At 39.5% G+C, this 24177-nt stretch overlaps 1 protein-coding gene across 2 annotated transcripts in view; it reads left to right on the top strand.

Moving 5' to 3' along the window:
- CCDC68 (coiled-coil domain containing 68) overlaps positions 1–21507 on the top strand; it is a 34241-nt gene extending 12734 nt beyond the window's left edge. The window contains exons 7-10 of one of the 2 annotated variants that reach the window (XM_079109031.1): positions 9670–9775; positions 10996–11079; positions 17335–17411; positions 20158–21507. In XM_079109031.1, the coding sequence (XP_078965157.1) occupies positions 9670–9775; positions 10996–11079; positions 17335–17411; positions 20158–20215 (325 nt within the window). In that variant the 3' untranslated portion in view covers positions 20216–21507. Of the gene's footprint in view, positions 1–9669; positions 9810–10995; positions 11080–17334; positions 17412–20157 lie in introns of those variants that run through there. The other variant, XM_079109032.1, reaches the window with a different exon arrangement.
- Positions 21508–24177: the final 2670 nt, after the last annotated feature.

The raw sequence follows: 24177 nt of genomic DNA, 5'->3' as shown, positions 1-24177 counted from the left end.
GCAGCCCACACCAAGCTGTCCAGCCCACAGGTCAGATTTTAGAGACTTTCATGGTGCTCCACAGCACAGAAGAGAATGAAGGAAATACTATGGAAAACATTCTGCTTTCTTGGTGCTGACTCACAGTCAGGCCTCTTGAGCTGCTGCAGTCCTACACACACTGGGATGGGCTGGGTGTGTGGACATCCCAGCTGTTGTCCTACTCAGTTGCCATTAGGAGGATCGTCTGGAATGCTGGCTCATAACTCACACCATCATGTTTTCTGTTCACTTGTTTTTTATTCTAAGCCCACCGAAGCCATGGTAGTTCTGATGTAAAGAGATTACATTGGAAGCCAACTGTCTTTTGACAGCTTAGTCCACTCACCTCGAACTCTTGCGCACCAGGACATCAGGCACTATTAGGACCCTTACAAGGACAAATTCATGTTTTCATTTATTCAGTAATATACACACCCACATTCTTCTTGTTTGACCTTTTGTCTTTTCACCTTACTTTCTTTTCCCTTCAGATTTCTCTTTCTCTCTTCTCTTCTCTCCTTATAGGCTCTGCTTTCTGTCTGGCTCATATTCACAGATTTTTTTTTTTACCACATATGCTATTGCCCAGACATGGAGTGAACCTGGCAATCAGGCACACATATTTGAAATATGGTGAGATACCAGTAAGTTACTATTTCCCACCTTCTTCTCTCTGGACACCTGTATAACCCCAGCAGCTGGACTTCTACGACAGCTGTGTAGCCCTGTGCATCCTGGTAGGACATGAAGAGGTTATGGCAGAGAGCATCCTATGATTGTGGGATTACTTACATTGTAATTCCTTACATTCCTTACATTGTAGAATTTCTTACAAATACTCATAACTCTGAGTACATCTTTGGCTTACTTCATTCCCCTTAAATACAACCTTTTGTCCATGTAGCAGAACTATTGGCCCATACAGTATTTTCTATGAAGAGTCTAGGCAGTATAAGTTTGATATTTTTCTTTAAAAGATCTTTTTAACATATAATGAAGTTTGTGTCAGTCTTTGAGTCAACAGTGTAATCCTTTAAAAAATCCAAACTGTTTTTTTTTTTTTTTTCAGTTCTATTATGTATAAGCAGTTGTCATAAGGAATTCTCACAAAGCTCTTGAAGAGATTTGAGAAGTTTCTTGAGGGAAGTGGATGTTTTGTGTCAGAAAGGTGTCCGGATATCCGGGCTTCTGTGGTTTTCATAGTGTGATAGTGTGTAGCATCACATGTATTCTACCCTCCTTGTTATTTTTTTCTGAGTTGAATGAAGAGGCATAAGCTTTGCTGTGACAGCAGAGGGAAATCAGTATGAATCAGAACAGTTGGGTTGAAGCAGTAGAGACTAGGTTAAGCTCTCTCAAGTAAAGGGGATTTCTACAAGGCTCAAGTTGGATAAACATGGCCATGTAGAAGAAACTGGAAAGTTGAAAGGTATGTTTTCTGTAAAATAAGGTTGGCTTTTTCCCATTACCATTACTACTAACTGACACATGTACAGTGCTTTACAGTTTACAGAGTAACCCCATGTACCATATCTAATTTAATCCTTCCATTGACCTTTCCAGGAGCAACCTGAACTTTTAATAGTTAAGGGCTTTGTTAAGGTTCTTGGCTTCTCAGGGGCTGGGGGGCTGGGAGTTGGCTCCAACATCCCACATGGGTTTTCCCATGTCGCTGTGTGATGGCATGCAGAAGGCCACTTCCCAGTTTGCCCAGCTGCTACATCACAGACATATATACAGGTCCATGCTAAAGTCATATTTGGGGTTTATAAAAATCAGCAGCTGTGGTTCCCCCATTTAGGTAAGAGTTGCTCAGGCATGCCCAACTCCTCAGAGAAGGAAAGATGGTCACCTTGAAGCTGAGGTTGCATGTCAAAGTGCACTGCGATTGCTACTTATGCGTGCATGTACCTGCAGTAGTTTGGGGGTTCTCTAAGGCCATCCCTTTGGTGCCGTCTCTGTAAATAACCATAGAAAGGATTTTGATGGCAATCAAAAGTCATATTCCTGAATTGTATTTAAAGGGGAACAAAGCTACCCCTACATCCATACTGATTCTTCCTCTTGGTCTGAGTGACGGTAATATCCAGCCTTTTCTATTCTCACTATTGTGATTCTCAGTTTTCCCTTCTCCCCTGGGGACCCACAGTTAGTAATATGGACACTCAAAGAGGTCCAAAGAAACATTAGATCCCAGACAGCAGGCCATCTTTGAGTCCCTATAGCTGCAGAAGATTCTTTCATGGCTTCAGAGCTCTTGGATACCACCAACCTCACGATCTTCTCTCTCAATCTCACTTCTATGAAGGGTTAATTTTCCAGTGCCCAGGTAATGTGTGGGGTGCCCACAAATGGTATCTCTCATTTCAGTTGCCACTTTTACTTCCTTCTTCTTTTACCTTTTTTTGTTTCTTTTGGAACTTTTATTCTGTAACGTCTGAGTGCAATACTAATCCCTGGTGCACTTTGTGAACACCTAAAAAGATTATATTTTGGAATTGTGTGACTGTGGCCAGGAATTACAAACTCATAATTATAGATTTATGTGCCCTGGATTCTAAGTATATTTAAGATTGCTTATTAAAAACCTATATGTTATATTATCATTACTTAAATTGGAAATAAAATAGACGGTGAGGCCAAGGAGATATGAGAATAGGCATTTCATGTGGTTAAAAAGAAAATCTACTGTATAACAGTCATATACTAATGAAACCTTCCTGTGTTCAGTAGCCTGATGTATGAGAGGTACCTGACAATGAGCTTCAAGCCTCCAGGAGGCGTCTCTTGATGGGATTTGCCCCAACTGAAGATCAGAGCTACGGCTTCCAGGATTATCCAAGATGGCTGCTCTGGCTTCCAAATGTGTTGGCAAATGGGGAGCTGCAGCTCAGGGGTGGACGTGGTCAGCTGGAAGTCCTGGAGACAGGATGCAGTTGATCCCGCAGTGGTCCTGGAGGTCGGGTGTGTTTGGTGTGGTTGTGGGATCCTGGAGGCCGGGTGCAATCATTCGGTCTGGGTTTCTGGTGATAGGGCACAGTCAGTTGGTCTGGGGGTCCTAGAGGCAGGGAGCAGTCAGTTGATGTGAGGGACCCAGAGGCAGGGAGTGATCGGTCGGGCTGAGGGATCCTGGAGATGTGACTCAGTCAGTCCGGCCAGGGGTCCTACAGGGCCTGGCTGTTGTCTCAAAATGGCGGCAGCCACGTGTAATCAAACCTGCATGTACTGTGACAGTGAACTTCCAGGCAGCAGCAGGCAGTTGGTTCTCCACTGGCGGTCTGCGGTCAGTCTGCTGGCAGCTGTTGGACAATCGGGAGGTGAACCTCGAGCGTTGGGTGATGGATAGGGGAAAGGCAGGTGATGGACAGGTGAGAGGCAGACAAATGACGGATGATAGACAGTGAGCAATCTGCTCTCAAAAAAGGCGTCGATATGCTGGCAGATTGCAGGTGATCACAGCAGACAAATGGGGTAAAGAGCAGGGGATCGATAAGCAGCAAAAACTGCCTCACTGAGAAACAGATATCCTCTGCTTGAATCCGGCCTTGCGGAGCGACAAGGATCGCAGCCTCCCTCTAGTCCGCCATCTTGGATCTCTACCCTCATGTGGTTAATCTACAAAATATATATGGTGGAATGCTGTAGACGTGCTCAGGTTAATCTACAAAATATACATAGTGGAACGCTGTAGACATGCTCAGGTTAATCTACAAAATATATATGGTGGAATGCTGTAGACGTGCTCACAGTAGACCACTGGTTCATCTTTAAATATTCTAGCAGCCAACCCAAAAAGAAAATTAATGATTTGCTCTGTGGTTCACAATGTCCACGTGACTAAAACCAACCAGTTCTTTGGGAGACATTTCGTTCTTTGAAATATATTCATATAACCAAAAAGAATATTGACCAAGACATGCTCATAGAGAGACATCACGAACAATGGCTTCAACTAAATCAGGATAAACATCTGAAGCCACACCCAGTGCATCCTCTAAAAAAGGATAGCATGACACTAAAAAACAATTCCATCGAAGCCATCGCAACAGCATGGAACAGAGGGCAGTGCAGCAGAGTCCAATACTGTTACCCAAAGAAAATCCTGAAGAATAGATGCAGAGACAGCCCTTCCTGAACTTGGGGTCTCCCACCATGTCTTTGGCAGACATTGAGCAGTACAGAGACTGAGGGTGGACTTCCTGTCAAGTACCTACAGTAGGACCTCAGGTGCTTAATAAAGGCAAGGGCATTTATTTCCACATTTCTGCAAGTTAAAGACAAGATTGAATTCCTTTCTTGAGAGCTAAGGAATCCTACTGGGAAGAGAATCAGTAAAGGTAGTCTCTTCATCAGTTATTCTCAATTCTCTGCCTAAAAGGGAAGGGTCAATATTGTCTTTTTTGCAAGGTCGGGGAGAGACTTCTCTTTTTTCTCCTTTTTCTTTTTCTTTCTTTTTGGTCTGTTCTCATTGACATTCCGGACCACCTGCTTTTCCAGCTTTAAGTCTGGGATTTATGAAGTAAAAAGAAATTTCAGAGAACTCACCACTGTTTTTTTTTTTTTTTTCCTCCATGGATCCCAGGCTCCCAAGCCAATCTGCCACCTCCTCTCCACTATCAATCTTCTTATGCTTGTTTATATCTAAAGTCCTAGGATTTTAGCTGTATTAACAGGGCAAGATTGAGAAAAGTAGTTCTTGTATATCTTCCCTGAAATTAAATGTTTTTAAACTATATTTTAATTTTAGCATGTATTCTTTTTTTCCATTCTAATGCATGGCAGAGGAAAATGTCCATCAAAATTTCTGTTGAGACATTGGGAGGCAGAGCGTGAATCCTAGATACAGACATCTAATAAAAGGTCTTTGCCTCCTTTTCCTAAGCTTGGCTCTGGGTTGTGTTCTGCCTCTGCTTTGATTGCACACCTCTTTACTGAGACAGAGTGAGTAAGTGGAAAGATAAATAATAAAGCTTAAAGGATAAAGGATATTCATCCTGTAGAGATTAGCTGCAGTGTCCATTAGTCACTAGAATATTAATAGAGATAAGCTTCGAAGCCCAGTTGTCAAGGGTGCCTCTAGAAATGCTTTTCCATCCAGAGACTAATTTCACAATTTTTTTTTTTTTTTGCAGTGAACTTTAAGGTAATACTTTCAATAAATGCATAGGAAACATCCTTGGCTTGGTATTTTTGGCAACATAATGTCAAGGCCCTCCAACCCATCTTGTTTTCCTTTGATTCTGGGGTTCTGGTTTGTGGGACACAGTGAGAGCCATTTTGAGTACTCACCTTGAACAGTTCACAGCATTTTTATATCGTATGTGTATTCAAAACCAGCTTGCTTCTGCAAAGCATTTGGAATTCTTCCTAATTACTTCCCAGAGAAGTCCTGAGTCCAACCGTTGAGTGGGCCATTGCTGCTCTTTCTCCTTTTATTTTTTTTTTCCTTTCTTTCTTTCTTTCTTTTTTTTTTCCCCACCCTCATTGGAGCAATTTTGAATTTTAGCACGAGCTGTGGGCCAGCTTCCTGGACTTCTGTACTGTTTTGATCTTCATGTCCTCAGCTCAGCTTTTCCTAGTGACCAAGGATTTTTTTTTCTTCAGAGACTCCTTTCTTCCCATCCTCTAAACATTCTCAGCAACTCTGCCCTCCCTGGGTCTGGGTGTCACTCCCAGATTTCTCAGCCCCTCCCCTCACCTGCTCTGGATTCCCCAACTCCTGCTGATCCCTATCCCTGAGGATTCGGAGGACTGTGGCCCCTCTCACTGTCACTTTCTTTGAAATGTAATGAACCTCTGAAGTCTGGACTCTCCTTGGAGGGCTCTGAGTTCCCAGCCCTCTCCTCAGGTCCTGAACCTCACCTGCTAGGGGATCTGAAATTTGCTCAGACTCCTGTTTCCTTCAAGCCTCTGATCCTTGAGCTCAGGGACATCTGCAATCCACTGCAGCAGCTCTTCCTTGAACTCGAATTTCAGAAATGCTGAGAAGGCTGTGCCTTGCCTCCCTGGTCAGACCCGGTCATATGAGCCCACAGAGTTTTCATCTGAATCAAGCACCCAGCTTATTTCTTTTCAAACACTTTCTCTCACAAGCCCTGAGCAGAAAACAATGGACTGCGTGCACATTTACTTGGTTCCAATTTCCCATTTCCTCTGTCCAAGGTAAAGAAAGGTCCAAGTAAGGCTTTTAGCTGGGGCTTAGGTCCTTTAGAGGATCATGTTACTAAAAGCAGGTAGCAAAGGTACCATTGAACTGGTGGCCTTTCTTCAGCCTGCATCGACAATCTGCCCTTTTCTTCCTTCATAACTTTTCTTAATTTGATAGTTGTTTAACATGTCAGTCAGGATGGGGAAGGAGGAGTTAGCTGGCAGATTGTGTTGTGTAAGCATGATAATCAACCTTGGGAAACCCTGTCTCTAAGTAAAAAATAAAATTATAAAAAGAGGGCTGGGGATGTAACTCAGTGGTAGAAGTCTCCTGGGTTCAATTCCCAGTACTACTGCAAACAAACAAACGAAAATAGCAAAAGAAGATTAAATTGCATAATAACCTTCAAAGACAAATGGAATTCTTCCAAATTCATAAATGCATACAAAGCTAACTAGCATTAATTGGTTGGCTTGTGTCCCCTGCATCTCTTTTTTGTTTAAACAAATACTGATACACACACATGCATGTGAGGTAAGACACACATACAGAAACATGCATAGAACATTAATACTACCTATGGTTTAATGGATTATTTAAAAACAAACACATGATGCTGGGCACAGTGGTGCACACCTGTAATCCCTGCGGCTTAGGAGGCTGAGGCAGGAGGATCTCGAGTTCAAAGTCAGCCTCAGCAAAAGTAAAACCCTAAGCAACTCAGTGAAACCCTTTCTCTACATAAAATATGAAACAGGCTCAGTGGTTGAGTGCCCCTAAGTTTAATCCCCACTCCTGCCAAAAAAAAGCAAACATGTGGGTGAACAAAACCAAGGTCAAAAAACAGAACATCGCGACTTCCTAAAGTGGCACTGCCTTTTCTACTGCCGTGACCCTTCGAAGCATAGCTCTTTTCTCCCTACATAGTAACCACTACTCTGGCCTGGCCTGGCCCACTTCCTTGCTTTCCTTTATGCATCCCTTAGCATAACAGCTGACCTTGCAGAGGTCTGGTGACTGGCGCCCTGTGCCCTCTTTTGCTCCATGTGGTTTTTGAGAGTCAGTCCTGTTGTTATCTGTCATTCATAGTGTATGTGTGAAAATGTCACAATCACTTATCCACTCTCCTGCTGGTGAATATTGCAGGTTTATTTCCAGGTTTCACCATACATAAAACTTCCATATACGTTATTTATCTGTCTCCTAATGCACATTTTGGATATATGCTTAGGAATGGAACTACAGGCCATTGACTGACGTCAGAAGAAAATGTGTTTTCTAAAATGCTTTTATCAGTTTAATTTCCAATAGCAGAGTATGAAGTTCCTGTTGCTCAAATCTTTGCCAAGACTTAGTGTTTTCCGTTTTACTCAATTTTAGTTATTTTGGTTGTGGGTAGGTGTGTGCGTGGCTACCATTTGTGCTGTACTGCATAATAATGATAATGTGCTGCATGTTCATATATATAATCTCTTTTTTGTTTGTGAAGTTCCTCTTCAAGTCACTTTCTAATTTTCCTCCTAGGACATCTGTCCTACTGCTTTGTAGGTGTCCCTTATTTATTCTGGTTACAATGTCTTAATCATTTGTGTTGTCAACATTTTGATGCCATCTTGTTCACTCATTTGATTACTGTAAGTTTTTAGCTTTTGTCTAGTCAAACGTATCAATCTTCCCTTTTATGGTTATGATTGTTGGAGTCCAATTTTAAAAAGTTTCTCTTTCAAATTTACAAAGATGCTCTTTGATATTCTGAAATCTTTTGACAAATGTTTTGGTTTCCTCCAATTTAAGTGGAATTTTGAATTATGAGGTGGAACTGGGATCAATTTTATTTCCTTTTTTAAAAAAATACAACAATCTGTGTCTTTGCAGCATTTGTTGAAAAGACAATTCTTTCTTCAACATTCGACAGAACTACCTACATTATAAATCAAGTGTATTGACCTGTGATACATACATACCTATAAAATCAAAGTGGCATGGATAGACCATGCTTCATTTTTTCAGTCTTTTATTGATGAGCATTTAGATCATTCCCTTTTGTGTTATGCTATGAACAACAATGAAGCTCATTTTATATTTTGTGACATTTATTTTGCATAATTATACAGTACTTTGATAGGATAAATTATTTAATTCCACATAATAAATCTATAGTAATAGTCATCATTATGGTATTTGTACTTATGCAAGGATTAGTATAATTTTATGGAAAGCAATGTTTTCTACTTTTCTTAAGTTCTCTCATGCAAAACCAAAAGAGGAAGAAAGACAAAAAGAATTTCCTAAATCTTGCAAGTTGTCTGATAGTCAATCACTTGGCTTTGAGAGACTAATATGTATTAAAGTTACTGAGCCTCTCTTAGTGGTCTAATGCTGTGTCACTCAAAGCATAATGCATAGATCAGAAACATCATGGAACACCCAGTCTTATATGCAGAAACTCAAGTCCTACTTCAGCCTACTAAGTTGGAATCTAGATTTAACAAGATCCCTGATGCACGTTAACTTTGAGAAACGATGTTTTAATACAAGATATGAAATAAATGGAATCTATTAACCTTTTTATTCTCCTTTCTAGAATGTTTTATGTTATATAAATTTCCATGATCTTTGTGTGTAGAAGCAATTGCATTGGATGAGGGCTACTAATTGCAAGACCTAAACAGGCTGAAATAATACTGATACATTACTTTGTGAAACGCTCATTACTTTCAAAAAGCATATTCACTTTATTTCTTCTGGTTTATGGATCAGTCTCATAAAGTAGCAAAGACAGAGATTATTGCCAGTCTTACACTGAGGCTTAGAAAGTGTGAGTTGTTTCTCAGTTTCCCAGTACCCGCAACCTGGGTGGTCTCGCCACAATGCATGTGGCTTCATAACTAGTATTGGAAGAAGAGAAAGAGCCAGAAGCTATTCGAGCAATTCCAGTAACCCAAGTATGAGCAAGCTAAGTTCAAACTTGACTCATCCTTTTTCACCATGGTTTATGTGGACTCAAAAATCTGAGCTGAAATTTAATTTACTTCCCCTGCTCTTCCCTACATACAGGAAGTAGAATTATCACAAGTAGAAAACCAAGGAGAAAGGGAGGGAGAGATAGACAACTCACAACATATCTAAACCTATATCTTTGGAAATTGGTTTCTGATATCTGTGTGATAAAGTGTCCATTCCTGCTCCCATGTTCTGCCCCTCTGATGTAATTAGCTCATATACAAGACGGTTTAGAAATGTAAGTGCTTCATGAGGGGTAATACAACTTCACCCAGCTACCTCTTGGAGGAACTTGTGACATGAATTGGCATTCTTGTTCAAGTTCGTAAGTGGGCACATCACAGGCTGCTTCCTGTGTGGTCTAGGGGACCCTTGATCTTGCATAGGCAGTGCTCCATAGCATGGGGTGTGTAAGGAGGGCCTGGCCCCACAGGCAGGAGAAAGAGCTGCCAAGCCTCTTAGCAAAGCTTTTTCTCTTTTTCCCTTTGCATTCCCAGTTGCCAGGATCTTCAAACAGAGATTTCCATCCTCCAGGAGCAGATCTCTCATTTGCAGTTTGTGATTCACTCCCAGCATCAGAACCTGCGCAGCGTCATCCTGGAGGTCAGACTAATCGAGTGCATTTCTCTGGTAGATGGTATGTTTACAGCCTGAAGACCAAATACGAGTGGCTTGCCTGGACTTTTGAAGCAATGGGGTTTTCTCTCCACTGACATATGGCTCAGTTTTGAGTGCTTTCTAGTGTCTGTAACACCAGCACCTGCCATGTTCTCAGTGAAGATCATTTGAGAAAATGTGTTTAGCTGCTTTTGAGGTGTTTCAGTAATATTTGTGTAAGTGGTCTGAGTCAGATACCATGCATTGTTATCCAGATTTTGTAGATCATCAAACTTTTTAAAGAAGTTTTCTTTTTAAATAATCTTATAATTAGTGAATTCATTTAGAATGTGTTTTAGGGTAGGAACTAACCTGTTCTCTGGGAACATCCTTGCAGCTGAAAAAGAAGAGGTAATGGTGGTAGCAACCAGCAAGACTGTTTGAGTATTTTAGATAGACCTCAAGATATGTATATAAAACTGGACTTCCATTCAGTGTTTTTGTGCCTAATATTTGCAGAAGAGATCCTCCCAAATAATTCCAGTGCCTTCCTGACATAAGTTAGCACTTGTATTTATTTGGCCATGACCTCACCAAAAGGTCAGAAAGTTGAGTAGAAGAATTTGAGAGCCAGGAGGGACCTTGGGGGCATTCCACATGCACATTTTACAGATGAGAAAACTGAGGCTCATAGTGGTTTGATGGTTGAGCTCGTGGTGATGGAGTTGGCTTTAGAACCCACTTGCGCCCTCTCTTCTGGCACTGTTCTGCACCTCATCACCCCGTCTCCCAATTCTTCATGGCCTCTCGGCAAAGCAGGCTCAGATCTTCCTGCTGCTGCTCCACAAGCTATCCCTCAGGGAGCCTGCGTGCCAGGTGGGCCTAGCCTTGTGTCTGTCAGCAGGTGCATCTGTAGGAGGAGGCCTTGAGGTTGCTGAGACACCGGGGGAGACCAGTGCTGCTTTCCACAGGATGGACTCCTGCTGAATTTGGTGTGACTAGGTTATGCAGAAGTTAAAATGTACAACAGCACCATCTGAGGGTTTTCCTCCCCAGGTGCCAATTTGGCCTGCGATTTTCTGTAGCCTGCTGAGTCTTCTAATACTGGGGGATTTCATGCTTTTATCTGATGAGTGCCATTTGACCTCAGAAAGCCATATGATTTCTGACTTAACTATTCCCTGTGGGTTGACAAGACTTTTCCTATTGTGTCTCCTAATTCTTAGATGGAAGGATTAAAAAATAATTTAAAAGAACAAGATAAAAGAATAGAAAATCTCAAAGAAAAAGTCAACATCCTTGAAGCTCAGGTAAGAAGGGAATCTGTGGTACATTACAGCCTGAGAGGGTGTGTGTCTGTGTGTTTCAGTGAGCCTGTGTGAGTGTGTGCGTAAGCGCTTGTGCATGACTGCATGCCTGTGAGACACTATATCTGAGTGTGTGTGTGGTTGCTTGTGACTGTGTCTGAGTGATCACATGTCAGTATGTGTGCTTGTGTGAACATACAGCTGTCTTCTTGTGAGTATATACATGTGAATCTTCTATGCATAAGAAATTAGAGCTTTGGGAGGAGTACTTATAATAATCATTAAATCATTATTAAATTAATGAATATTTAATTGAATTATTAATTTAATAATTCAATTACACATTAAGTATATATTAAGTGATTGTTAAGCATCCACATTTTCCATTATACTTGCTGTACTGGTGAGACAGATGATGACCTTTTGATATGGACTTGAATTTGAAGTTTGTTCAAGGCCACTCTTATGTAAATTCCACTCTAGCCAGATGGCCAGGCTTCCTGTCGCCTGCCTTTGTTCCCACACACGTTTCTTTCCCAGCCTGAGATGTCCTCTTTTTTCCTCTCTCTTCATCCATATTCATCTTGGCTTCTCAGCTTTGCTTCACCTACTTCCAGAAACCTGTTGTAGTTATCCACCTTTCCTGTTTTAAAGCCGGGCACCATGCTTTCTAATTTCCCATAATAAGATGCTTTCCTTCCCCAGCACTCACTTGTCTTTCCTCGCCATCCCCTTTCTAGCAGTGGCAATCCTGGGCCTGTGGTGGCCCTGCTTCACAGGAAGTGAAGCCAAGCCCCCACCCAGATTGGAGCACCACAGAGGTCTCATATGGGCCTCTACCTCCACTGTGTCACCCCTTCGTCTGCATCCAGGGCTCATCTCCAACTGCCTGAACCCATTTACGTTTCCTACTTCATCCTTCAGTATACTGATTTCCCAGTGGGTGTCCACCTGCCAGTGTTGTCCTGCCCTGTTGGAAGACAGAGATGCTCTGGTTCACACTGGAAACCTGCAGTATCTTTTGGAACTTTCCTCCTCCCCAGGATAGACCAGGGAGGAGCACCACGATTGTATCCTATTTCTGTGGGATTCCATGTGTTATACACCTGTGTGTACAGAAAGTTGTAGAATATACATGGTGCACTATGTCTACCATATTGACACTTGTTAAACTTTGACTCATTCCATTCACTTGTTCACATCACTTAGGGTGTAATTAGTTCTACAGGTATTGAGTGACTATTATCACTGAGGCACTGAATTCAGAAAAACAGTGTTGAAATAGAGAAGTCATGAGCCCTGCACTCTGGAGTTTATGACCAGTGAATGAAATTGAAACACCCACGTATTCTAGACTAAATTCTTACATTGGAAACTGTTCAATGGCCTATCAGTCTATTTTGGCTCCGATAAACTACTGCTTTAATTATTGTGCATCTGTGACAAATTTTAATTGGAGAGATTATTTTAGAGCTGGCATCTTTCTCTGATCTTTCACTTCATTATGGTCCTGGGCTCTGGTCATACCTAATTAAGTGCCAGGTCTCATCACAGAGTCAATGAATCAGTGGTACTACTGCTTCTAATTCAATTTTATGTTCTTGAATTGTGTCTGTCCATATCATCCCCCAGATTTTATTGTCATAAGTAAAATGGTAATTTATCCTATACACTGTACATTGATCCAGTTGGCCTTTTGGTTCAATAGTGAGACCAGGAAAAGATATATTTGGCAAGTGATAAAACTGAGATTCAGAGAAGTTAAAAAAAAAAACAAAAAAACTTGTTCAAAATCATTAGGCTAGCAGGTGGCAGAATCTGCATTTGATTCTACTTTAAAGCATATGACTCCTTGTTACACAGTTTCTACTTATCAAATGAGTGTGTGTGTGCATATGTGTGTATGAATATATGTGTATCATGTGAAATATAATGTACATGATTATTTAATATATATTTAGAAATGAGTAGACATAACCATTATTTTTATTTTAGCCATTGTCAGTGTTACTATTTTAAATATTTCTATTTTATTCTTAGTTTTCAAGACAGGAAAGAATTTTTCTATATTAGCAGTTTTATGTTTTTAACTCCCTCTAAATAGGAGATAAAGTTGACTCATATAAACTTTCTTAGAAAAATTTCCAAAGACTTAGAAAAGTCTTTTAAATCCCTTTTAAATACCATCAGAAAATTTTTGCTTAACTCTACCTAAATTATTTGCTTTCTTTCTGCTTTTCCATCTTTCATCATCTTGATTTACAAGTCGATATTCATCTTACATTTCATGCATTTCTAACTTCTTTACTAATGATCTGCTCATATGGAAGATTAAGTGTGCGAAAATTATGTTCTTGAGGAAAACTGTGTTAATAAGCTTTCCTCGGATAAAGTCATAACAATGACAGACAAATTCTGACCGGTGATTTGTAGTTTTGTAAGCAAATGATTTAATAAAACTCATGCACATATCCATCTTACTTAAAGTAAAAAAGTAGAAACAGCTATGAATCAAGGATAAATGCCTTAATTTTGTAGATGAAGCAAATCAACATGGAAGTTGAAATAAATTAAAGACAGACTTCATAACTCATGGTTTTGCATTGTTTGGAACTTGAGAAAGTGGGAGTTTATTTTGGAAAAAATCCAACTAACTTCTACATAATTGTCTAGCCACAGAATATTTTCCGTTTCCAGCTGTTGTCACACTATCGTGTTTCCAATTGCTTCATAACTTGAATAGAGAGGAGTTTCCCTTGGTCACACACTGGTCCTATGAGATGCCTGCCCTTCCTTGTGTGGAGTGAATATTAGATTTATCTCCACCACATGAGGAACATCCTTATTATCAACTTATCAAATCTGAAGTATATTCCCTGTATCAGTCTTAAATGCTTAACTCTTGAAATGATTAATGTAGCCAGTGATGCTGTCTCCATCTTTTAGTTATTACTCAATATATCCACATATATTTGGGGTCTGGAAAGGGGAAAATCCACAACTTACACCAATTCCTTCCTTCACTGGTTCTTTATTTTAGCTGCATTTTAGAATCACCTGTGGAATTTGGAAAACTCTGAGTCCTGACAGCAACTAAATGAAACAGAATCTTGGAGTGCAACTTGGGCATCCATTGATTTTAAAGCCTTCCTGGCAATTCCAGTATAACCGAGACTGAAAATCACTCTCTCAGTTCAGTGACTCTTAAACTTGAGCTGCCCCCAGAAGCACCTGGTGAGCTTATGAACACATATCAGCAGGTGTCTGGTTTTCTGATTCAGGAGGTTTCTTAGGGTCTGAGGATCTGTGCTCACAGGCTCCCAGGTGACTTTGATATTGATCTCAGGATCACTCTAGGATCCATGGCCAAAGGTCATTTCTTTCCCACCTCATCCTTTTCTTTTTGTCATTAATGCCCAAGTTAAGTCTCTGTATATGAAAATGTTCCAAATTATTCTAGTCACAATGATTTCTGTTTACTTCTTTTCCAGCAGTTATTAAATACCTACTGTTTTGTGCTTCTTTGAGTGACTTTTCTTTTACTTATTTTTTCTTTTTTTCTTTTTTCTTTCTTTCTTTCTTTATTTATTTACTAACTTACTTATTTTTTAATATGCATGTGCTTGCCACACGTGAATGTGTGGTGACATAGTCCTGTAATCCCAGTAGCTTGGGAGATTGAGGCAGGAGGATCCCAAGTTCAAAGCCAGTCTTGGCAGCGTAGCTAGACCCCGTCTCAAAATTCAAAAAAATTTAAAGATTAGGGATGTGGCTCAGTGGTTAAGCACTCTTGGGTTCAATCCCTGGTACCAAAAAAAAAAAAAAACAAACAAACAAAAAAAAAACATGTACATCTTGTGTACTGAAAGAGAAGATGCCATGTTTTCTTGTGCTTCTTCAGGTTCCCTCTGGTCTTGACTCAATGTCGTGCAAATGGCAGGGACTGTGTGGTGTGTATAAAGCTGGATGGTTGAGTTTGAGTGATTGTTGATTTATTTCCTATCAGTTCTCTTTCTTCTACTCTGTGTTCATCATACCTGGAGCCCTTTCAGAAACTGTTGAATCTCTGTATCTCCTGAAGTCAGTTATCTCACTTGTAATATAAGGAGACCGGGCTAATTCCTGTGTTCATAAAGAAAAATGGCATCCTGCGGAGAAAACAGCTTGGGCTTTGAAGTCAAGTAACTGCTTGAGCCTGTGCATCTGGATACCAATGCTGCATATACTGCCTGTGGTCTCTCAGAGGCAGTCAGTTGGAGTTTTTCCAGTTCTATTTCTTTAATAGGAATTAAGCATTTAACATAAATATTATGCATATTAACATAAAATTCGTTCTGCATAACTATACTATTATAATTCATAATATTCATATTATGCAGTCAAGTCATATCAAAGGAAAGATGACATAAAACACTTGGCCAAAGTCTTAACACTTGCTAGGCAATCATCCTTATTAACTCTTTTGCTTCTATCAAAATTCTAATTCTTATTTCTCAAAACTGTGCATTTTGGTGTTGACTTACTCCAAACCAACAGGTAGAGTCATAGAAAATGCTTCAGATACTTCCAGTATGTCTCTCTGAGTCCTTCATTTCCTAACAGGAAATGGAGCTGTTGTGCCTCTCTGGTCATCTTTCCGCCTGACTACTTGTTCTGACACTTCCTTGTCCTTCAGAGGCATTTAAGCTGGACTTAACAGACCTCCGGCCTGCCAGTGCAGCTGACTGGCAGCTCAGTCCTGGCCATGCTCTTTCCTTCTTTTGAGCCTCACTCTCCAGGTCTGCTCAGTGAAATTGCTCAGCTTTGTCATGTTGTCCAGAAATCACTGGCCCTGAACTGGCAAGACGCATCTTGACCCTAAACTTTGCCATGAACAGAACTTGGGCACTTAAAGACTTTTATTTTTCATTTTTATTGATTTTATTTTATTTCTGAAGTACTGTGGACTGAAGCCAGGGGCATTCGCTGATAGATGTCCCCTGCCTTATTTATTTATTTATGTATTTATTTATTTTTGAGACAGGGTCTTGCCAAGTTGCTGAGGCTGGCCTCAAAATTGGGATCTTCCAGCCTCACCCTCCAGAGTCCCTGGGATTATAGGCATCTTACTGTACCTGGCTCAGAGAACCAAAAGTTTTAGACAGACCTTATTTTTTTGTTATTAAAAAAAATGGTAGATTAGAAAACTATAACTAACTTAAAACCTATAAGCCTTAAAATCCATAGTAAATACTGAACTATCTTGTTTCAAATCTATGAAGAAGGGGCTATTAATATATCTATTATGCAGATGAGGAAATTAGGCAGAAAGAGGTTAAGTAACCTAAATCAGGTTTCATAGCTAGTAAGTGGCTGTGCTAGGCTTTGTAACTGAGAACTGGCATTCTTGCCTGTTATTATTAAACATTCCATTATCTCCTAGAATTATGAGAATGCTTCCATATTTGAAATATATCATCACACAGTATTTGTTTCTTCCAAAAGACATACACAAGACAGACTGGACTTACCACTAGTAATGTCATTTACCACTAGTATAGAGATGAGCAATCTCAGCCTCAAGGAGCAACTGAGACTGGAGATGCCTTGAATGGCATAGTAAGGAAGAGATGGCGCCTGTTCTCATGGGGCTTATAATCAAGAGATTTTGTACAGTTTTGTAATCAATGTTGTGGGTATCTTAAATAAGGTTCTTTAAGAAAGTTATTTTATTTGTCTATATAAAAGAATCTGTATAAAATCAAAACATAAATATTCAGCCCTTGCAAATCTGAGGCTGAGTCAGAATACCATGTGTTGATCCCATAAAAGAATATTATGTGCCGGGCACGGGCGGTGCACACCTGCAATCCCAGAGGCTTGGGAGGCTGAGACAGGAGAATCTCGAGTTCAAAGCCAACCTCAGCAAAAGGCAAGGCGCTAAGCAACTCAGTGAGACCCTATCTCTAAATAAAATACAAAACAGGGCTGGGGATGTGGCTCGGTGGTTGAGTGCCCCTGAGTTCAATCCCTGGTACCCGCTGCCACAAGAAAAAGAATATTATGCACTTTTCAGGGCATATTTGTATCTTTGGAGATAATACTTAATAACTTTCAACTGGCTTTTCCCTGTGTTCTAATAGAATGACCACAACAAACTTACTGCCAAGGCATGAAGCAGGTGTGTGTGGCTGGGTGAACAGAAGCATTAGGATATAGCTAATAGGTGGGTTAACTACCTGATCTCGGCATTTTTTTTTTTTTTTTTTTCAATTTTAGAATAAAGAACTAAAAACCAAGGTGGCGCTTTGGTCTGAAACTCCTCGGACAAAAGCATCTAAGGCTGTCTCTACCAGGTAAGTAAGGTCTTTCTTCCCCCAGCCCCATCTTCACAACCTCTGTTGAACATGATTGACATTTAACCCCCCTGAAAAGACTCCAATCTGATAATACTTATGTAATCATTCATTTACTTTCTGTTTCTTGGTTCCTACTCAGAACTGTGTTAATCTTGCTCACCATTAAGTCTTTGAAGCCTACCAATAGTTATTTTCTATTTTTAAAATATTTTTTAGATGTTGATAGACCTTTATTTTATTCATTTATTTATATGTGGTGCTGATAATCTAACCCAGTGCCTCATACATGCTAAGCAAGTGCTCTACCACTGAGCCGCAACCCCAACCCCTAATTATTTTCTGAATAAATGAGCGAATACATTAAGTACCCTTTCTGCTCTTTCTTCCTTAAAACAAGTCTAATCTCGACTTTAATAATTTCTTCAAGCATTACAGATTATCTCCTACAATGTCCTTCCTTCTCTGTTGTTCATAAGAAATATGTGATTGATGGACATTTTAATCATGAATTGTTAGTACTTATTGAAATTTCCATACCATCTCTCAAATTAATAGTTTGCACATAAAATCACCAGAGCAAACTTAACCCATTTTTTTTTCTTCATTGCTAAGAACAAGTATTGTCAACAACTACCTAATAATGAATAATCTCCAGCAATGATAATAACCCAAGAAAACCAAGGAAATGATGGTTGAAACCATCTAAGTCATGTCTAAATGTTTAGTTTTTGTTGTTGTTGCCTGAATTTGAATGTGAATCTGTCTCAAATCTCATTTGCATAAACTCTAAGAGATGCTCACTTAAAAGAAAACGTAGCCTATAATTACATGAATCATTTTTTAAAAAGTGATTAAAAACTTCCCATTCCAGCAGCTTTTGAATTTCCCAGTCTGGTCCCTCTAGGGCAGAATCTCATTTCTGAAACTTTCTTCAGCATAGTGCCCGAGGTAGAAAATCATATTCGGCCATGATTAGCATCAGTCTAGGAATTCAGACAGATTCATTTCTCTCTTTAAAACTCCCTGCAATAATGTCTCACTTTGCTAATGATGGATATAATTAGAGACTAGAGATGAAACCATTATGAATCAAGTCCTCTAAAATCTTTGGGCCTCCAGGTGCCAAGTTCTCATCTTTTTGGCCACTAGCAATGCAACTTCTGAAAAAGAAGAAATTAAACCCTAGAGGTATCTAAGGAAGAGGAGAGATGCCCACATTTCAGAAGCAGGGAAAGTAGTAGTCACTTCAGTGCAGGGGAAGAGGTGATGGCTTTGGAACAGGAGACTTTCCAAGAGAAGGGAGGCTGATCAGTGTGTTGGTCTCTTCCATGCAGATAGCATTTCCCAGGGGTGGTTAAGCACCATGGCTTTGACCCTGGAGGGAATGAAGCCAGAGTGGAGTAGAGGAGAAACAACTGGTTGCATCACATTGCAGCCACTGCAGTATCGAATGACATGAATCTGGTTGCTACAGAGGGGGTGTGTTGGAGAGAATGGTTTTATTGGTCAGTTTTTTAGCTTCAGTTATTTAATAGTTAAAGGTCTACTATTTTAAAGATTTTCCTTTGGGGAAAGTCGAGGGGAAATTTCCTAATAGAATTGGTGAAACTGGACTGAATATCCCTTGTGTTATGTGATTTTTGATAGAAATTCCAACGTTAAGACAGCTCTCCCATTTGCAAAATGAACTCTAACCCCTGGCTGCTTTAAGAATGCAATTGGTACCAGGTATCCCAGTGACAAAGGAGGCTGAGGCAGGAGGACTGCAAGTTTGAGACCAACCTGGGCAACTTAGTGAGGCTGGAAGGGCTTAGTGAGACCCTGTCCCAAAATAAAACATTAAAAATGGACTGAGGATGTGGCTCAGTGGTTAAGTGACCCTGTGTTCAATTCCCAATACCAAAAAAAAAAAAAAAAAAAGGAAGGCAATACTGTAATACTGTTTGGTAAGCCTGGACTCACCAATATACAGTGGAATTATATATAACTCTAGGGATAAAGTAAATTACAAAAGTAGCCTTTAAATAAAAAAAAAAAAAAAAAAAAAAAAAAAATCATACACCTAAAATCTAGTCTTGACAAATCTATTAAATTACCCCCAAAAGGGAGTTCTATGTAGTTCTATGCCATATCTCAGGAAGTACAAGCAAGGTTCTTATTCTCAAACATTAAAATATACAGATGCTTCTTGAGTTGAACACCAAAAGAAGTGATTTGCTTGAGATTAGGAGCCATGTTTTTAAATAACAAGACACACGTATTTACATAGGTGCATGCATACATGGGTGTGTGTGTATACAGGTATACATACATGCGTATTTTAAACACTAGAATCACATAGTGAGAAGAGAAGGTCAAGCTATGAGAAGCTCTCAGGACTAAAACGTGCTGAGGGAAAGCTTGGTTTGCATTTTCTAACTTCAAGCTCACTCTGGTGCCTGTCTCCCCTAAGTGGAAAGGCAGACACAGGCTCTGACCTCTCTGGCTTCCCCGCACTCTTCCTTACTCTTGTCCTGTCAAAACTAGCTAAATTTGCATATGTTAAGTGCTTTCCCACTGTGATTCTACGGGCGTCTCCGTGGAGCTGACTGGAACAGGTCCATGATGGCCACCACTCAGACCAATGCAGCTGGTCGGACTTGGCAGTGTGGTGGGAGTGGAGGTGGTCATGGTGCTGGTACAGTTGTTGTATCACTAGAGTTTCATATGCTCTACTTTTATAATCATGTGGTCTTTTCTCCAGCGAAATGAAGACTGAAGGTACTTCCCCTTATGTGATGTTGATTAGACTACGGAAATGAACTGTCTGGATGAAGATCCAATTGAGGAGGACAATGTGGAGCTTATTTTTTTTTCCTCAACACAGTGTCTAAACTTTCCTGTTAAAATAGCACAATGAAAGTATTTAAATGGGATTTATTATATATCAGTCACTTTGCTGGAAGATGACACTCCAGAAAATCATGCAAATATGTACTTGAGGGAGGAACCCTTTCTTCAAAACTTGGTAAATAGATGAAGAGGCCAGGTGCTTTCCCGGATGGAAGATGAATTCTGTTTTAAACCTGAAAGAGAGAGAGAGAGAGAGAGAGAGAGAGAGAGAGAGAGAGAGAGAGAGAAAATCTGAATCTTGTTTCCAGATTTTTGCTAAAGGAACTCTTGAAAACTTGTCATTTTCGACCTTTGGATAGTGGTTTTTGTGTGTATAAGCAGAGTGTATACATGTATGAATAAATGAAGTATTTTAAAGTTGATTTAGCTAATAAGAAATATCTTACTATGATATAAGTTTATCTTCTTACCTATTGTTAGAGAGTTGTTTCTTACTGAATTATGTATAAAGGAAGGAGTAGATTCTTCTGAGCTAATTTTATAACCCATCCTGCCCTCAAAAGTTGAGAATCATGGCTGCGCCCATAAAGCATACTGATGCTCAGGAAAGGGCAATACACTTCAATGAAATGATTAAGGAGAGACTCAGTCACCCCAAAGGAGAATTCTCTTTAGGACCTTAATCATCCACTGCGTATAACTCTCAACGTTTTTTCAGGAAAATGCTTCCAGCCTTTCAATACAGAATGCAAAATATCAGTATATTTATTAAATATTTAAAGTGAAATGAGGTATTCATAAATTCATCCAAGTAATGTAATTCTCAAATGTTGCATTACTGTCTCCGTGAGTTTCATGCTTCATGGTGTTCTTGCAAACATTTTCACTTCTTGCTAGTTTTTAAGGTAATTATCTAATAAATATGCATCGCAGTTCTCCTATGCACAATTCTAAATACTTTACCTCTATTGATCTTCCCCCAGACCCTCAGAAGCACATCAGGTCATTATCCCTAGTTACAGAAGATATTGAAAGTGGTTATGTAATTTCCCGACTGCTAACTGTGGATAAGGATTTGAACCTTCCGGCTTGGCTGTTGATATTCATTCTGCCTTCTCACTGGGTGGTCTGAGACAGTTCCCAGTGATAGAAAGAGCCCTCTTCTTGCTATGTAACAAACATGCAACTTTCTTGAGGGCTGTCTGTATTATCCTGTGGATGATGGTCAGAAACAACATTTACTGAGACAATCAGCATTTTCTGTTGTAGCGGGCGAAACCCGGGGCCCAGGGTTACGCCACGTGCATCTAAAGATGGTGACTGGCAGAGAGCAAACAGCGTCCTGATTATGCCTGGAGAAAGGCAGAAAACGTTTACAATTGGCTGTATGATAATCAGTTCAGCCGCCTAATGTGTGGACAGATACACTTTACATGTATGCTTGAGCGAGTGATCACTTGACCTTTAACAGGATTGGATGGACATATCTGGTTACAATTGCTTATGCATGAGACTGCTTATATATTGAGGGTGATATCTGAATAAAGGGGAAGCTGCTTCATGAACTTCTGAAGAGTACGTGTCTTTTGTCCCGCTGGTTGGGCCGAAAGAGCAAGAAGTGGCGCGAGCTGCTAGAAGCAACCCAGGCTAAGAAGCGGTGGTTTTCCGTATCCTGTATGAGTTGGCCTTTCACCTGTTAGACTAACATCAAAAGAATTTAGATAGACAAACTTTTCTGGTAAGAATCTGCTTATTTACGCTTATTACTCATGATTTTATGCAGTGTTTTGAGGGTACACAGAGAATCCACCTTTCCCTGGAGTTCACTTAGATGAACTTTTTTACCTCAAGCATTATGTTAGATTTTAATAACTTTGAGATTTTGGCATGAACTCATTTAAGTGACCTAACAAGCTTCATGATTTCTATTAGAACAATGCATTCTAAAGTCAAAAATGGAAAATCCCTCATGTGCTTTATTTTGACTTCACCATACGCATTTTTGAACATTGAAATACAGTTGGATGCAGTACAGATGCAGCCTGCTCAGGAGGTCTCCAGGGCCACTTTGAAATGGGCTTTGCATTTCCTGAGAATAATAATAAGCAATTTCAGAAACCTCAAATGATCCCAACACGTCAAAAACAAAATTATCTTTATAAGTAGCATCAGCTTTATCATTCATTTGTCATATAAAGGTTCTTTCTCATACCCTTGTGGATTTAGATTTATTATTCAAAATGTTTTTTACATAACATTTAAAAACAGAAATGTTTCTTAAATAGACATTTCTGAACAATAAATATTACAATGGGAAATGAAATTTATTAGTTTAAAAGAGTACTACACAGAAAATACAGCAAAAGAAACACAAGTTCAGTTGTATTTTAAATAACTGTACTTCTAAATACATTAAGTAATAAAACAAATAAGAATCTGAGATGGGCTTAAAGTTCATACTTCATAAAGTTGGGAACTTAGTTTTACTTTGATTGCATATGTTGCTGCAAATCATTGCTAAGAAATGTGTAGATTTAAAAAATTTTTATAAAAGAAATATGTTGATTAAATAATTGGCATAGCATATCCTTTGAACAATTGCTTATGTGCCTTATGATAAAGCAAACCCATTAGATATAATGTAAATTTGTGTGTATTTTACATTAAAATTTTTATGCATTAATATCTTTATTTCATCATAACAAGATAATCCACAAGAAATGGATTGTTTTTGTCAGTAATTGGATATTTAAATAGATTTCCTGAAATTTATCTGCTCACTTCCCTGGATCCAAATTAACAGCAAAAAGAAATTATTGTATTGTAAATTTTAAAACATAGTAATAAGAAGCATACACCTACACATTCTCAAATTCTTTCACTTTGAAACTCCCTGCCTTTCCTCTGACTTGCAAATAAATACAGATTCCTCATCAATGTCACTGGAGGTTACCTGCAGCCACCCAGAACTGGTAAGTCCTTATATTTCTGTTCCTTCCATGCTCTGTCCTTTTCTTCCTTCTCTCTCTCCTTTTTTTTTTTTTTTTTTGATGAAAAATATTAAGAAAGCAATACAGCTCTAAATAGTAATCTTTAATTGCTTTATTGTTAAAGTGTATACATATGGAGTTCAAGACATGTTTCCTCAAAGTGAGGCCCCTTGACATCTGAGAAAGCAGCCAAGGCAGTAAGGTGCTTGAGTTTTCATAGCACCTTTATTTGTAAGTGCTAAAAACAAAACAAAGCGAACGTCCACTGAGAGGTGAATCAATCAACAAAATGTGGTACAACTCAGTTTTGGAATGTAGCTCATAGATACAAAAGGGCCAGGTCACAAACAAATATACCCAACAGAGAAACTTCTAATCATTATGCTAAATGGAAGAAGTCGGAGGGTAAAAGACATACTGTCTGTTCCATGTGACAGGGAATGTAAATCAACATCTCGCATAAAGTCTTAAAACCAGAAATCCTACAATGACATGAATGTCAGGATGCTCTATTTTTTCCTCAATATGGGCATGCTACGACTTTTTAAAATCCTATGCAATCATTAGGGAAAGCAAAACCCTAATGATTTATCTTGAATTATTTAATATGAACCCAGCAGAAAATGAACACGCCTGTGTGAAACAGCATTATGGCTCCCGGGGAGCACAGGGGAGGGAAAGGTGCCAGGCATGGTTTGCTTGCGTTGGCAGAGTTGTTTATCTTTAAATTAAAAACTCATCATCATCTTGGCAAAGCCAGGCTAAGAAGCATATGGGTCTGGGAACGAGGTAGTCTTTGCAAATGAACATTTCAAAGAAGGCTGTGTGTCTGTGGTCTAGAATTCCTTGAACTGGATTTCACCTGTCTGTGGCCAAGGGAGATACAAACCATCTGCCCAGCATTTTGCTATGGAGGAGAAATGTGTTATAATATGTGAAAG

This window comes from Sciurus vulgaris, assembly GCF_902686455.1.
Source record: "Sciurus vulgaris genome assembly, chromosome: 13".
Taxonomy (NCBI): domain Eukaryota; kingdom Metazoa; phylum Chordata; class Mammalia; order Rodentia; family Sciuridae; genus Sciurus; species Sciurus vulgaris.
Note: the sequence above shows the minus strand (reverse complement) of the source record. Positions and strands in the feature narration are given on the sequence as shown.